Source organism: Heteronotia binoei, chromosome 15 (genome assembly GCF_032191835.1).
Source record: "Heteronotia binoei isolate CCM8104 ecotype False Entrance Well chromosome 15, APGP_CSIRO_Hbin_v1, whole genome shotgun sequence".
Taxonomy (NCBI): domain Eukaryota; kingdom Metazoa; phylum Chordata; class Lepidosauria; order Squamata; family Gekkonidae; genus Heteronotia; species Heteronotia binoei.
In genome coordinates, this window is record NC_083237.1 from 12,306,953 (window position 1) to 12,323,791 (window position 16,839).

The 16,839-nt window shown below is 46.8% G+C and overlaps 1 protein-coding gene across 1 annotated transcript; it reads left to right on the forward strand.

The window, feature by feature from the left end:
* The first annotated feature begins 8,091 nt into the window (after positions 1-8,091).
* Positions 8,092-9,110, forward strand: LOC132583061 (olfactory receptor 4E1-like). The gene has a single exon (XM_060254727.1). The coding sequence runs from the start codon at positions 8,092-8,094 to the stop codon at positions 9,064-9,066; it is 975 nt and encodes a 324-aa protein (XP_060110710.1). The 3' UTR covers positions 9,067-9,110.
* Positions 9,111-16,839: the final 7,729 nt, after the last annotated feature.

The following is a 16,839-nucleotide window of genomic DNA, read 5'->3' on the forward strand; positions in this document are numbered from 1 at the left end:
AAAATGACTCACCAAGGATGAAGAGAAAAATGAAGCGCATCCCTGTTAGAGGGACAGATGCATCCATCTCTCTTTCCCACCAATAAGGAGAATGCTTAGCCACGCCTGATTCTTATGAGGCCCTCCATCCTGAGATCAAATCATGCTGAAAGCGATTAAGTTCTGAGAACTGAGAACGCACCTGCAGTGCTGCAAAAGAATCGAGGCGTTCACTTTAATCTACAGGGTAAAACAAACCACCGTCGTTAGCTGACAGCTCTCCTCATAAGAGCCCCGTGGCGCAGAGTGTTAAAGCTGCAGTACTGCAGTCCTAAGCTCTGCTCTGAGTTCGATCCCAGCGGAAGCTGGTTCAGGTAGCCAGCTCCAGGGGACCTTTCCTCCTCACAATATTTGTCAGTCCCATTTCACTTTACAATTCTGTTAAGCGCATAATCAGTTTTGAGGATGAGCTGATCGGCTGCCTGTCTTAGACCACTTTCTTCAAAGAGTTGTTGCTGTTCAGTCGCACAGTCGAGTCCGGCTCTAGAGAGGTTTAGAAAAAAGTGTCATGGGTAAGGAAGTGCTGCGGAAGACCCAAATCAAGACCCAAATCACTATGTATGGAATGTGCAAGTTGGACAGTGAAGGGGGGTGGAAATGATTCATTCAAAATGTGGTGTTGGAGGAGAGTTTTATGAATACCATGAACTGCCAAAAAGACAAATAAATAGGTTCTAGCTTTTTTAAAAAAGAGGGGGGCTGAATTCTCCCTAGAAGCTAAAATGACTAAACTGAGCCTATTGTATTTTGGTCACATTATGAGAAAACGAGTCACGGGAAAAGACAAACATGCTAGGAAAAGAGGAAGACCCAACGTGAGATAGATTGACTCTTTGGCGGTTTTGAGACTGACTTTCTGGAGGTTTTCAAACAGTCTAGATGGCCTTGTAACAGCAAGACTGGTTCTGTGAACTTAGGCAGATCATGAGAAGGAGGGCAGGAAGGGGTCGCATCAGTGTTTAATTCTTGTGGCCGTTCCTTACAAGCCCAGGGAAATGCTGTTTGCCACTTTGGGGTCAGAAAGGAATTTTTCTCCACGGCAGTTTGGCCAGGGATCTTGGAGGGGGATGGTTTGCCATCTTCTGGGCATGGAGCAGGTGACACTGGTATATGGGGGGGGGAGGTATTTGTGAATTTCCTGCATTACGCAGGAGGTTGGACTAGATGTCCCCAGAGGACCCTTCCCACTCTATGATTCTATTCTATGACTCCGTCAAGAAAGCCACGGCCTTCAGTTTGCAAGACCTGAGGCAAGGTTGTTAATGATAGGATGTTTTGGATGCCCTCACCATAATTCAGAAATGATGGCCCTTAACATACACACAGATTCATGGAAGACAGATTTCTCAATGACCAGGAGCCACTGAGAACTTCTTTGGACAGAGACAGAGTGCCTAGACCGCCAGCCAACGAGAGATGGGAAAAGAGGAACAGACTCGATAAAGGGATTTTAAATGGGCTCCTATGTTTCGAGTTGCGTTTAAAGAGCCTTTCTTCTAGGGGCACCGCATTAAATATCATGACTAAAGATCTTATCAGTGCCTTTCGCAGTGTGAGCTGCCATTGATTCGAGTCTCTTACCGCGCTGTCTCAAAAAGAAATGGAGAAAAAGTGAAGGACGGTAACCTTCTCTTGTCATCGTGCTTTCAAATTCAGTCCTCCGTCGGGTAAAGTTCAGCCTTTCCGCTTGCCGTTTTCTGATGAAACAAGGCTAAACAACATACGTTGTCATTGCCAACGCAACAGCCAGTGTGGTATAGCGGCTGCAGCATCAGTCCATGATTTGGGAGACCAAGAAGTTTGCTGGGGGTTTGCACAGACTTTCAGCCTAACCTACCTCACAGGGTTCTGAGGCTAAAATGGAGGACAGAGGAATGGTTTAAGCTACCTTGGGGGTGCCCACTGGAGAAGGAGGTGTATGAATTAAATAAATAACAAGCGAGTAAGCAGAACCAAAGCCTCTGCTTCTGTTTTAAATGCACCACTCCCCTTTCCTCAGTCCCGCCAAAATCTACAAAACCCAAATTGTCATTTGTTTATTCCTGTTCCTCTCCTGCCCTCTTGTGGTCCTTTTGTCTCATTCTTCAAAATGATCCATTTACAGAAAGAGCCAAGTTGGGGGGACACAGGGAGAGGAATTAAGTTCAGAGGAGGACTACAAAGATGGTGAGGGGCCTGGAAGTGACCAAATCGCATGAGGAAAGGTTGAAGGAGCTGGGGATGTTTCGCCTGGAGAGGAGGCAGCTGAGAGGTGATAGGATCACCATCTTCAAGTACTTGAAGGGCTGTCCTATAGAGGATGGTGTGGAATTGTTTTCTGTGGCCCCAGGACCAAAACCAACGGGTTGAAACTCCTCCAGGGTACACGCAGCCTGTCCTTGTTCCAGGAGTGGGCCATGAGCTGTCTGGAGGCTTCCGGTCTGCCTCTTTCCCCGCCGGTTCTCTCTTCCCCACCAGCTCTCTGCCCCTTTCCCCGCTGAGCTGGCAGTCTGTAATCACCCATGGTTTGCTTTTCTCATTTTGTCTTCACAACAACCTTGTGAGGGAGGTTCAGCTAGCCCAAAGTTAACCAGGGAGCTTCATAGCAGAGATTGGATTTGAGTTATAGACCAACACTTTAATCTAGAGTTACCATATTTTGAAAAGCAAAAAACAAACAGAGGATACATTTCCTGACTGACTACTTTAAACAAGCCGTCACTATGACAAATCTCATTTTATTTTATTATGTGTTCAATTTCTATCTCACTCTTCCTTTGAACAGGCTCAGGGCGGGTTTCAGCAGTGATTATAAAACAATAAATCAGCCATTTGAAAACTACAAAAGCCTTAAAACCTAATAAGATGGAGTTCAAACTATTTAAAGCTGTTTCCATGATGATCAGAGAATCAGAACGAGTGTTACATTTCCCCTAGCAAAAGTTCCGTCCGATTGTCACTTAGATATCAAGGTGGGCCAGGGGTGATACCATTCAAACTGTCCAGAAGCTTTGTGCTCCTTAATAACGCCCTTGGAGATTCTGTGTCACCAGTTCTGATCTCTGTGGGATCAACTTGCTAAAAGTTCAGAGCGAACCGACATTATTTCGCGTGAGGCTGTTCCTAGGCAAACACACGAGGTTATATATTTGGAGGCGAATGCCACTGCTGTCAAAAACGACTCCGGAGCCGAAGACAGTGACCAGCGGTTATTCCTGCCTTTGCCCCAAAAATCAGGTAAGTCTTTTCATCATTTAAAATAACAAACAATGTCCTTTTTTCAGTGGATTTTAGTGAACATGCTGAAGTTGCTCCAGAGAGCTGCTGTGCTCCTGTCTTTCAGGAAACAGGAATCTTGAGCCACCTTAAAGGCTAACCAGATTATTGTAGCAGAAGCCGTTTGAGGGCTCTAGTTTATTTTATTTGTATTTTATTTATTGGCTTCTGGTGACTCCGTAGGATTTTCAGGGCCAGAGAGACTCGGAAGTGGTTTGCCGTTGCCTGGCTCTCTGCAGCGACTCTGGACTCCTTTGGTGGTCTCCCATCCAAGTACTCCCCAGGGCCCTCCCTGCTGAGCTTCTGAAATCTGATCACTGAACTAACCTGGGCTATCCAAGGCAGAGCTCTGGGAACTCCAGCTGCCACAATAATTTGGGCATCCCCAAACCGGCTACAAGACTTCTTTGAGAGTTAAACCGGACAGAGAGCATAACTCCTCTGCTGCAATTTTAATTTCATGAGAACCTCTGTTTAGATTAGGGTTACGCAAGGAGTGATTTTATCCTTTAACCTCTCCACAACTGCTTCAAGTATCTAAATACCTAGGTCTTCATTTTAGTTACAATATGTCCTGGTCATGTCGCCATAAATCTACTGTCAATTTAGCAGCCGTTAATGGATTAGCCATTTCCCAGGGTTTTTTTTAATAGAGGTAACCAAATTGTTCCAGCGGCTTTAAAAATCCATAAGGCCAAAGTAATCCCGCAGTTATTGTATGGTATTCCAACTTGGATTCGTGCCTTTGAGCCTGATATTGAAAGAGTTCTGTTCAAATTTGTTAGGAAAATCATGGGCTTACCACTCTGTGTCTCATATGCCACACTTTGTCTAGAAATAGGCCTCAATATGTTAGAAATTAGAGCATGGCTTATATTAATCAGATATTGGCTACATGTGCACTATTCCACCAACTGTGGGAGCTATTTATATCAAGTGCTGTCTGAATCCTCCTCGTTCAAATGGATTTCCTACATAGAGAGGAAAATAATCACCTTAGGTTTGTGTATGGACTCTCTCTATATGCTCCCTTTTACAAATGCATATTATCTAATTAAACGCAAACTTTTAGATATTGAATTGCATACATCTTGCTGCGAATAAATCTTGCTCCGCTTTGAATTTTGGAATTTCCCTATGGGCCACTTACCTTCTCAAACACTATTATCAGCCGTAAAGAGTGGGAAAGTGAACCTTTTAAAGATCTAGGGCAAGGGATGGCCAAACTTGCTTAATGTAAGAGCCACATAGAATCAATATAAAATGTTTGAGAGTTGAAAGACATGAACATAATGGAGAGCCAGTTTGGTGCAGTGGTTAAGTGTGCGGACTCTTATCTGGGAGAACCGGGTTTGATTCCCCCCTCCTCCTCTTGCACCTGCTAGCATGGCCTTGGGTTAGCCATAGCTCTGGCAGAGGTTGTCCTTGAAAGGGCAGCTGCTGTGAGAGTCCTCTCCAGCCCCACCCACCTCACAGGGTGTCTGTTGTGGGGGAGGAAGGTAAAGGAGATTGTGAGCCGCTCTGAGACTCTCTGGAGTGGAGGGCGGGATATAAATCCAATATCTTCATCTACCTCACAGGGTGTCTGTTGTGGGGGAGGAAGATAAAGGAGATTGTGAGCCGCTCTGAGACTCTTCGGAGTGGAGGGTGGGATATAAATCCAATATCTTCATCTACCTCACAGGGTGTCTGTTGTGGGGGAGGAAGATAAAGGAGATTGTGAGCCGCTCTGAGACTCTTCGGAGTGGAGGGCGGGATATAAATCCAATATCTTCTTCTTCATCAGATGCTGGAAGGAAGGAAGGAAGGAAGGAAGGAAGGAAGGAAGGAAGGAAGGAAGGAAGGAAGGAAGGAAGGAAGGAAGGAAGGAAGGAAGGAAGGAAGGAAGGAAGGAAGGAAGGAAAATAGATGACGAAGAGTGGGAGAGGTGGAAAGAAAGCAATTTTAACTAAATTCATTTTCCAAGCCATGGGCTGACTTGGAAGGAAGGAAGATTGGGGGGGAGAAGCGGAAAGAAGGTAACTTTAAATGCACTCTACAAGCTGCTAGTTGGCTTTAAAGATTTAAAGAGACAAATGCCTTCTTCAAGAAGGCCAATAAGGCAGCAGTGCTTTGAGAGCCACACAATATGTGTGAAAGAGCCACAGTTTGGCCACCCCTGATCTAGTAACAGCATGCCAAGGTTTGGTTTCAATCAGCACCATTATTTAGCTGAGTTTCCTCTTGAAAAATCACTGGGGTGATCTGGTCACAGAAGTCTATTTCGATACTGCAGTCTTATCCTAGGATCTCCTGGCTATTCTACACAATAAGTATTATTTATAGATAATGTAACTTAAATGCAATCTCTTCTTCCAGTCACCTGTCATTCAATCCTTTAGTGGCATATAAAATAGAGGAGACGGAACATAAAATACAGATTGCTTTTTAGATAGCAGTTGGACAAATATACCATCAAATTGACTTTTTATGTCTTATCACAATGCAACTTGATGGCGCATTGCAAAAATGCAGCCACCTTCTCAGTTATGTCCAGAGAGCAGTCATTCAAGATACAATGAATCTTAATGGGGGTTGGAGATATTTAGTGTGAATTTCTGCATAGAATGGAGAGTAAAAAATAAACAGTTCCCCTGCCCGCTCCCCTTCCTATAGAGCAGGGGTGGCCAAACTGTGGCTCAGGAGCCACATGTGGCTCTTTCACATATATTGTGTCTCTCACAGTCCTCACTGCCCCATCAGCCAGCTTGGAGAAGGCATTTGTCTCTTTAAATCACTTTGCCAAGCCAGCCAGCAGCTTGGAGAAAGCATTTATAGTTAAAGTTGCTTTCTTTCCACCTCTCTCATCTATTTTCCTTCCTTCCTTCCTTCCTTCCTTCCTTCCTTCCTTCCTTCCTTCCTTCCTTCCTTCCTTCCTTCCTTCCTTCCTTCCTTCCTTCCTTCCTTCCTTCCTTGTGGCTTTGAAGCATTTGACATTTATTCTATGTATTTATTTATTCTATAACTTATACCCCGCCCTTTCCATAAAATGGCTCAGGGCGGCTCACAGCAAACGATAAAACAATAAAACAAAGTACAGAATTATTACAATTAAAAAGTCGAAGCATTTAAAAACCTAAAAACCTTAAATTCTTAACATTAAAACTATTCAATATAATTCACTGAAGTCTAATAAGCTACATTTATCCAGTCAGGCGTAGGCTAACCGGAAGAGGGTTGTCTTACCGGCCCTGCGGAACTGAGTAAGATCCCGCAGGGCCCTCACCTCTTCCGGTAGCTGGTTCCACCATGTAGGGGCCATTGTAGAAAAGGCCCTGTCTCTAGTTGTCTTGAGACGGACTTCCTTATGCCCGGGGATGGTGAGAAGGTTTTGAGTCCCAGACCTCAGTACTCTCTGGGGAACATGTGGGGAGAGACGGTCGCTCAGGTAGGCAGGTCCCAGGCCATATAGGGCTTTAAAGGTAATGACCAGCACCTTGTACCGGACTCGGTATGTTATTGGGAGCCAGTGCAAAGCCCGAAGACCCGGCCGAATGTGCCCCCACCTTGGGAGGCCCAATAACAGCCGGGCCGCGGCATTCTGCACCAGCTGCAATTTCCGGGTCCGGCACAGGGGCAGCCCCATGTAGAGGGCATTACAGTAATCCAACCTCGAGGTGACCGTAGCGTGGATCACTGTTGCTAGGTCGTCGCGGTCCAGGAAGGGGGCCAACTGCCTTGCCCCTATGTGGCTCTTATGTTAAGCAAGTTTGGCCATCCCTGCTACAGAGCCTCAAACCACTTTCGATTTCCGCAGAGCCATTCCCCTGTCATTGTGTGCGTGTGCGTGCGGAAAGTGCCATCAAGCTGTAGCTGACTCCTGGCGACCCCAGCATGGGGGTTTTGAGGCAAATGATGAAGCAGAGGCTGTTTGTTCTTGCCCTTCTTCTGCAGTCTTCCTTGGTGTTCTCCCTTCCAAAACCAGCCTATGGCATGCCATTCCACATCTTCACCTGTCATCTTCTTACTTTGAGCCTAGTAGCAGCTTAGCAGGGGAAGGATTTTGATCGGACAAGCAGGAACAGGAAATAGGTCCAGCAGCCGCTTTTCCGCAGAGACACCATTCTGATCAAAATCCGGACTTGGCAACCCCAGGGAGATGAAATGTTTGAATGCTCGTTTATATCTCTTTGTACATGGAAAATTATCCCATCAGGGGGAAACTCAGTTAAAACTGGTTCCCTGATAAGCTAACTTTGCTCAGGCAGTGAGTTTTGGACCAGAGTGAAGAGAAAGCCAAAGTGGAATCTTCCATATGCATTCTGAAATGATACATCTTCTTGAGACTGCAACAGATGGATGGATGGATGGATGGATGGATGGATGGATGGATGGATGGATGGATGGATGGATGGATGGATGGATGGATGGATGGATAGATCAGTACAAGAAAAAGCATAAGGATTTTGCCATTGGGAGAGAGAACAGACCTCCATCAAGGAAATCTGTTAGATGTTTTTGTATGAGTCTGGTGTGTTGAGCTAGAATCTGGGAGAGCCAGGTTTGAATCCCCACTCTGCCTTGGAAGCTGGCTGGGTGGCTTTGGTCCAGCCACACACTTTCAACCTAACTTACCTCACAGGGTTGTTGTGTGGATAAAATGGAGAGGCAGAGGGATATGTGATATGTCTCCCATTTGGGAGAAAAGTGGACATGCATGAATAAATACAAGTGTGAATTTTCTGTTATCTCCTTGCGTTTCCTTTCCCCTGACCATCTTCAAGGCTATTATAAATATTCATTTGCTCTTCTTGTAGAATGGAAATGGATGAAAAGGTGACTCCAAACTGGACTTTGGCAGGGCAAAACCAGACCTTGGTGACCGAGTTCATCCTGGTGGGCCTCTCCAATGACCCCAAGACCCAGCTGGTTCTCTTTGTGGTCTTCCTGGTGCTCTACCTGTTAACTTTGACCGGCAACTTCCTCATTGTGGTCACCATCATGCATGACCGAGCCCTCCACACACCCATGTACTTCTTCCTGAGCAACCTCTCTTTCATTGACATCTGTCACTCCACAGTGACCGTCCCCAAGATGCTGGCTGACTTCCTCTCCTCCGAAAAGACCATCTCCTTTGGAGGTTGCGTGGCTCAGATGTTCTTTCTTCACCTCTTCGCCTGCACCGAAATCTTCCTTCTCACTGTCATGGCCTATGACCGCTATGTGGCTATTTGCAATCCTATGCACTATCTCACTGTCATGAGCCACAAAATCTGCTTACTGTTGGCTGGAACGATCTGGCTGGGCGGTACGGTCCATTCTCTCGCCTTAATTGGCATGACCCTCAAGCTACCCTACTGCGGCCCCCAGGAGGTCGACAACTTCTTCTGTGACGTTCCTCCAGTCATCAAGCTTGCGTGCACCGACACATACATCATCGAGGTCGTCCTTATTGTTTCCAACTCAGGGCTGATCTCCGTGGTCTGCTTTGTGGTGCTGGTGGTCTCGTACGGGGTCATCTTGGTCTCCCTTCGCAACCGTTTTGTGGAAGGCCGGCGCAAGGCTCTTTCCACGTGCGCGGCACACCTCACGGTGGTGACCCTCTTCCTGGGGCACTGCATTTTCATTTACTCCCGCCCCTCCACCAGCTTCAAGGAAGACAAGGTGGTATCAGTCTTCTTCACGGCTGTGACCCCGTTGCTCAACCCCATCATCTACACGCTGCGGAACGAGGACATGAAGCGAGCACTCAACAAACTGGTTGGGCGGAAGGTGAACATGGAGAAGAAGTGAAGGTCCTTCTGAACAATGTAAAACTGGGGCAGTGCAGTATCTGGACCACAGTAGGCCCACAAGTAGGGTTGTCAGCCTCTTGGTGGAGCTTGGAGATCTACCAGAATTATAACTGATCTTCAGTCTTCTTCCGTGTTCCCACCAACCGCTTTAGGAAGAGGCAGAGAAGGCAGCGCTGTTTGATCTTAAAGTGGGTCATAGGGACAAGAACAGTTTTGCAAATATGTGACACTATTGGGGTTGCCAACTTCCAGGAGGGGCCTGGAGATTCCCCCAGAATGACAAATGGTCTCCAGTCTGTAGAGATCAGTTCCCTTCAAGAAAATGGTGGGCTTGGAAGGTGGAGTCTATGGAATCACATGCCTACTGAGATCCCTCCCTAAATGCTGGCCTCCCCAGGCATTGCCCCAAAATCTCCAAGAATTCCCCAGCCAAGAGTTGGCAACCCGACCTAGAGGAGAATCTGTTCTCCAAAGCAATGCAGCTTCTGTTTTTTTTTAACATTCTTGCTCCTGTTGATCTAGTTTGGTGTAGTGGTTTAGAGCAGCAGAGTCTAATCTGGAGAACTAGGTTTGCTTCCCCACGCCTCCACACACAGTTGCTGGGTGATCTTGAACTAGTCACAGTTCTCTCTAGAGCAGTTCTCACAGAGCTGTCTCAGCCCCACCTACCTCACAGGGTGTCTGTTGTGGGGAAGACGATGGTAAGCTGCTCTGAGACTCTGAGTGAATTCTTCTTCTTCTTCTTCTTCTTCTTCTTCTTCTTCTTCTTCTTCTTCTTCTTCTTCTTCTTCCTCTTCCTCTTCCTCTTCCCCTTCTTCTTCTTCTTCTTCTTCTTCTGCAAAATAAACTGTGGAGCAAAATCTTCCAAAACCATTGCTTGAGCCATCCTCTGTGGTATCCCAAGCTGAATCAAGATTACCACATCTGCCCAAAGGTATATGCAGTGGTGGGATTCAGCCGGTTCGCACCGGTTCTACAGAACTGATACCTAATTTGCTATCGGTTCGGCAGAACCGTTTGTTGGCCGGGTGCCTGCTGCTAATTTTTAAAACAAACTCTTTTAATCTGCTAATCAACATGGCAGCGCGGTGAGGAGCCTGAGTGCTGAGGCTCCAAGGAAAAATAACAAAAACACCGCAAAACACCAAAACTACATAAACGTAGAGTCTGTTGAATTTACTTATCAACTGAGAAGTGTGTCTGGAGGAGCACTGGCAGCGGGGGCACAGGGAGGCGGCTAGAGAGAGGCGCTGGAAGCTGGCTGAGTGAGGTGTGCGGGAAGCGCCAGATGCTGGGGCCGCCGCAACCGCGGTCTGGACTGAACGGTTGGCCGGGTGACTGGGATGGAGAGCCGGGAAGTGTGACCTGTGCGGAGTGGAGGTCACTGGTGGGGTGGCGAGGCACATGGAGTCGGCTGGAGCGGGGTCTTGGAAGCCGGCCGGGTGGAGCGTGCGGCGAAAAACACTACTTTGTGATTGAATGGGAGGTAACGTTGCTGGAGGCTGTGGCCGTTGTAGCCGTGGACTAAGGTGAGCAGCTCGGTCGGGCAGCTGAGACGGAGAGTCGGGGAGGCGAGGGAGGAACCGTGCAGAGTGCTGCCGCGGCTGCAGCTTGAGCAGGACTGGTGTTGTGCTCGGGGCTCGAACCGTGGGAGAGAGAACGAGGAAGGTGCGTATTTGCATGGTGTGGCCGGAGGTTGTGACAGACGGAGGCCGAGGAGCGGAATATTGTGAGTGGGTGAGGTGGCGGACTGCCCCCAGGGCGTCGGCCTCGGTAGGCACCCCCAACTTTCCCCCCCCCCACTCTCCACCTTCCCACCCTGCGGACACTACCTGGGCATGGCTGGGCGGGCAACCGGGAACTCCCCGACTGGGAAGCCCTGTACGGGGCTCAGGTGATATGGGGAGTCCTGGGGTGTGTGCCGAGCTGTGAAAGATCAGAGAAGAGGTGGTGCCTACAGGGCTGTGCTCTTCCCTGGCCGAAGCTGTAGGGGCTCAACTGAGCAGCTGGGAGGACACGGGGGAGGTCTCACCCCCCCTCTGGGTCGCCAAGCTGTGAGTACTACCAGGCCCCAAGAAAACCACTTCCATGCGAACTGCACTCTGATAACAACGCACTAGCACTTTAAGAACAGCACTCAACTTGACTTAATAATTGGACTTCCATCCCACTGACTATAAGATTTTACTGACCACTAGTTGGAATTTATTATTAATTAATTAATCAGGGTTTTTTTAGTAAATTGATTGGTAAATGTAATTATTATTATATATTTATATATTTGAATATATATCTATATTTATATTTTTAGCTTATTAATTGGGAAGATTGATGGGGGGATTATTTATTAATAATGCTAGGAATGAATTTATTAATTTTTGACTAATCAATTAGAGGGAGTATTAGGGTGGGTTTTCAAATTAATTAATCTTGAATAAATAAGTAGTGAGTCAGACAATTGAGGGACCGAAGTGGCTGGTGGGGTGCGAACCTAAGTGCAAGTGGAGATAACCTAGGTGGGAGGGGCAGGCCGTCCTAATATCGGCCTATTATCGGCAATACTCTGGCATAGAACCTGTTGTTAATTTATTTGAATCCCACCACTGGGTATATGGTACAGTCATCTTGGGATGCCGCTCTCCTTTTGGGGTGGGTTGAGAAGCCGACAATAAGCTCCAGCCCTTCCTGGTTATCTCCCCCAACAGGTGACTGCCACTGTCAAAATCAACCATGCCACACCTGGTGATTTTGCAGGAAATCTTTGGTTGAGGGATGCATTCTCTTCTGAGTGACTCTCCACCTACCATACTCTGAAAATTTGCTAATGGGGCTGGTCAAGATAAATATACCTAACAAATGAAAATGAATAAATATGTATAAAACAAAGTTATGCATTTATATATAACTGTCCCTCATGATTTATCTTGCATATAGCACTTTATATCTCCTGGATTTTGCATATGGGATGGGAGAGGAGAGCTTGTGGTGCAAAAATCTAGTCATCTACATTGCCTGAATCCATCCCTTAGGCTACAGAGATCTGTTCCCTTGGAGAAGATGGCTGCTTTGGAGGGCGGAGTCTATGGCATTATGCCCTTCTGAAGTCCTTCTTCAAACTCCACCTTCTCCCAGGCTCCACCCCCAAAGCTCCAGCGATTTCCCAACTTGGAACAAGCAACTCTAAATTCTGAAGATGACTGGCACTGTAGTGGTGGGTGTCTGATGGATATTTGCAGGGCTTTTTTTGAGCAGGAACGCACAGGAATGCAGTTCTGGCTGGCTTGGTGTCAGGGGGTGCAACCTAATATGCAAATGAGTTCCTGCTGGATTTTTTTTCTACCAAAAAACCCCCAAATAACCCCCCCCCTGGGTATTTGCTTTTCTCTTTTCAAAGCATTAGTTGGAACACAGGAACTGAAAACCTGAAAGGCTTTGTTAACTCCAGTCCTAGCTTGAGATTTTCCAAAACTTTTGAGGCCCCTGAGTGACATCCCTTGTGACTTAGTTGACAGCTGTACCACTGGCAATTCTCATGGCATCAGACTTTCCTTCTGCATCCCAAGCAGTGCCGTGAATGATGAATTATTGCTGGAGGTGAAGGATATATAGAATGGGCATCTCTCACAGCCAGAAGGGACACTGCAAAATGTAACAGCTCTGGTTTAGGTTAGATTTTCCTTTGTAACCTTTTGTTTTTGAACCAGCTTGTAGGACTCCTTTTCTCTTCGGAAGCCAAGGTACAGAGAAAGCCTAGAGCCGGGAACCTTTTTGGTTGCAGCTTTCCACAAAGAATGCAAAATGGGAAACGTTGCATTAAGAGAGAATTCAGAGCTAGATATCTAAAACGTAACCTGATTTTTTTCCACCAAGAATTGGCAACTTCAGTTAGGACAACCTGAAGTTATAATTATCGTGTGCAGGAAAAAGCACATTAAGGCAAAGATCTTTCTCATTCCCTTGACTAGAAATCGGTGCTTTTTGTTCCAGCACATTTTTAGTATTGAAACTGAGCAGTTAAGTGAACATCCAGAAATCGCTCTGTCCAGCGTATCACAAGCCACACAGAAAACGTAAGTTTTGTTCCTTCCACTGGGGAAGGGGGATTTGGGTCTTCTTGAATGAATGAGCTGAATAAATTTTAACTGAGGATCTGGGACTGGCACAGGATAGATCTCCTGACTGGAGACAGTTTCTTTTGGAATGAATGTATTGTGTTACTCGTTTCCCTTTTCCTATACAAGGCTGAGATTTTTTTAGTGCATAAAGTGGATCTGAGTCCCAGATATCACTGTCATGATGGTTCGGTTTGAAAAGCTGGTTCGTCACAATGACAACAGCATCTCAATGGTGCAAGTCAGTACGACTCAGTAGCACGTCAGGCTTCGAGTTCAAATCTCCACTTGGCCATGAAGCTCACTGATGGCGTAATCCTACATCAAGTTACAGCTTCCTAAATCCACTGAGACTCGGGGGACTTAGAAGAGTGTAGCTTTGTTTAGGATTGCTCTGTGTGTGTGTGTCCTTTGACCAATCACGCTCTCAGAGAGCCAGTTTGGTGTAGTGCAGGGGTGGCCAATGATAGCTCTCCAGATGTTTTTTGCTTACAACTCCCATCAGCCCCAGCCATTGGCCATGTAGGCAGTTGTAGGCAAAAAAAACATCTGGAGAGCTACCGTTGGCCACCCCTGGTGTAGTGGTTAAGTGTGTGGACTCTTATTTAGGAGAACCGGGTTTGATTCCCCGCTCCTCCACTTGCACCTGCTGGAATGGCCTTGGGTCAGCCATAGCTCTCGAAGTTGTCCTTGAAAGGGCAGCTTCTGTCAGAGCTCTCTCAGCCCCACTCACCTCACAGGGTGTCTGTTGTGGGGGGAGAAGATATAGGAGATTGTAAGCTGCTCTGAAACTCTGCTTCAGAGAGAAGTGTGGGGTATAAATCCAATATCATCATCTTCTTCTCTCAGTCTAATCTACCTTGCAGGGCTGTTGTGAGGCTAAAATGATCCTGAGCTCTTTTGATGAAATGTGGGCTAAAGATCTGAAAAGCCATCTGGGTTTAGAAGAAAACTCAAGACTCACGTAGGGCTTCATCAATGGCTCTGTTTCTTTTCTTGCTGCTGCTGCTGCTGCTGATTTTGTAGGCTTGTTCCTGTTATGCATGTGTGTTACAGGGGGATTTTAAGAACACTTTATATGGTATTTATACTCCTTTTGAACATTTAACAGACCTATAATGTTTAATGCTGGCTTATTGATGGAGAGATAATGTTGGGAAATGCATGTTTTGGAAGGGGGAGAGTGGGTGTGAGGATGCAGAAAATGGCACCAAATGAAAGGTATGGGATTAATCTGAGTGAATGAATGCATGATGAATGGATGGATCATAGAATCATAGAGTTGGAAGGGACCTCCAGGGTCATCTAGTCCAACCCCCTGCACAATGCAGGAAACTCACAAATATCTCCCCCTAAATTCACAGGATCCTTATTGCTGTCAGATAGCCATCTAGGATGGATGGATGGATGGATGGATGGATGGTTGATTATAGTCATAAAAAGGTAAAGGTAGTCCCCTGTGCAAGCACCAGTCATTTCCGCCTCTGGGGTGACGTCGCTTTCACAGCGTTTTCACGGCAAACTTTTTACCGGGTGGTTTGTCATTGCCTTCCCCAGTCTTTGACACTTCCCCCCCCCAGCAAGCTGGGGACTCATTTTACCGACCTCGGAAGGATGGAAGGCTGAGTCAACCTCAGGCCAGCTACCTGAACCAGCTTCCCCTGGGATCGAACTCAGGTCGTAAGTAAAACTTAGGACTGTGACACTGCAGCTTTAACACTCTGTGCCACGGGGCTCTGATTATAGCCATAGACCAGCACAATAATATATATTGCCATCAAGTTGCAGCCAATTTATGATGACCCCATAAGATTTTCAAGACAAGAGACCTTCAGAGGTGGTTTGCCATTGCCTGCTTCTGCATAGAGACCCTGGGCTTCCTTGGTGGTCTCCCATCCAAGTACCAACCAGGGTTGACCCTGCCTAGCTTCTGAGATCTGATAAGACGGGGCTTGTCTGTGCTACCCAGGCACAATACAGCATACAATGCCAAAAATGTTCACATAGAAAAGCAATACATAGATGTTAATTTGAGCCAGAGAAAAGCAAAGTCGAACCGGGGAATGGGGAGAGAGGGGTTAAAAAAGCAGACGGGATAAATTTGAAGTCATCTCATGTGTCATCCCAAAGCGGCCCCGTGGCGCAGAGTGGTAAAGCGGCAGTACTGCAGTACGTGGTCTGAACTCTGCTCATGACCTGAGTCCGATCCCAGTGGAAGCTGGGTTCAGGTAGCCGGCTCGAGGTTGACTCAGCCTTCCATCCTTCTGAGGTCGGTAAAATGAGTACCCAGCTTGCTGGGGGGGGGGGGAAGTGTAAAAGACTGGAGAAGGCAATGGGAAACAACCCCGTAAAAAATCTGCCGTGAAAACGTTGTGAAAGCAACGTCACCCCAGAGTCGGAAACGACTGGTGCTTGCACAGGGGACCTTTCCTTTTCCTTTCCATGTGTTTCTGCCTGTAGAGCTTTGAAGCAAATTAACCTCCCCGTCCCATGCAGAAGTAAAATATACAGGAACAACCAAGAGATGCCAACAGTGTTGCTTAATCACAGTAACAAATTCGGAACTGCTTGGGGCAGAATGTCAGTCCTTTTTAAACTGCTGTTTAAAGAACACGACTTTAAACATTTTTTCAGCATGCACAAGGTGCTGTACGCAGGGCTTCCTTTGAGCAGGAATGCACAGGAACGCAGTTCCGGCTGGCTTGGCATCAGGGTGTGTGGCCTAATATGCAAATGCATTCCTGTTGGGCTTTTTCTACAAAAAAGCCCTGTGCAAAACAATGGTGATGTTGGGGATGTGGCCTAATATGCAAATGAGTTCCTGCTGGAATTTTCCTACCAAAAAAGCCCTGTGCGTATGGGATCGATTCTGTGCCCAGTGGCTCTGTTAATTTGTTAGTTCCACTCACTGATTAATATCCTTGTGGGGAGCTACAATTATAAAATTACAAGATTATGCATGGGATAGAGAAGGGAGAGAAAGAAGTCCTTTTCTCCCTTTCTCACAATACAAGAACTTGTGGGCACTCAATGAAATTGCTGAGCAATCCGGTTAGAACAGATAAAAGGAAGTACTTCTTCACCCAAAGGGTGATTAACACATGGAATTCGCTGCCGCAGGAGGTGGTGGCGGCTACAAGCATAGACAGCTTCAAGAGGGCATATGGAGCAGATGTCCCTCAGTGGCTCTTAGCCACAGCGTATTGTTTGAACTCTCTGTCTGGGGCAGTGATGCTCTGTATTCTTGGTGCTTTGGGGCAGGGGGCAAAGTGGAAGGGCTTCTAGCCCCACTTCTGAACCTCCTGATGGCACTTGCTTGGGGTTTTTTTTGGCCACTGTGTGACACAGAGTGTTGGACTGGATGGGCCATTGGCCTGATCCAACATGGCCTCTCTTGTGTTCTTATGTGACACAGAGTGTTGGACTGGATGGGCCATTGGCCTGATCCAACATGGCTTCTCTTATGTTCTTATGTGACACAGAGTGTTGGACTGGATGGGCCATTGGCCTGATCCAACATGGCTTCTCTTATGTTCTTATGTGACACAGAGTGTTGGACTGGATGGGCCATTGGCCTGATCCAACATGACTTCTCTTATGTTCCTATGTTCTTATGATGTTCTTTCAGATTATTCAGGGAACAGATTTCAACTTCCATT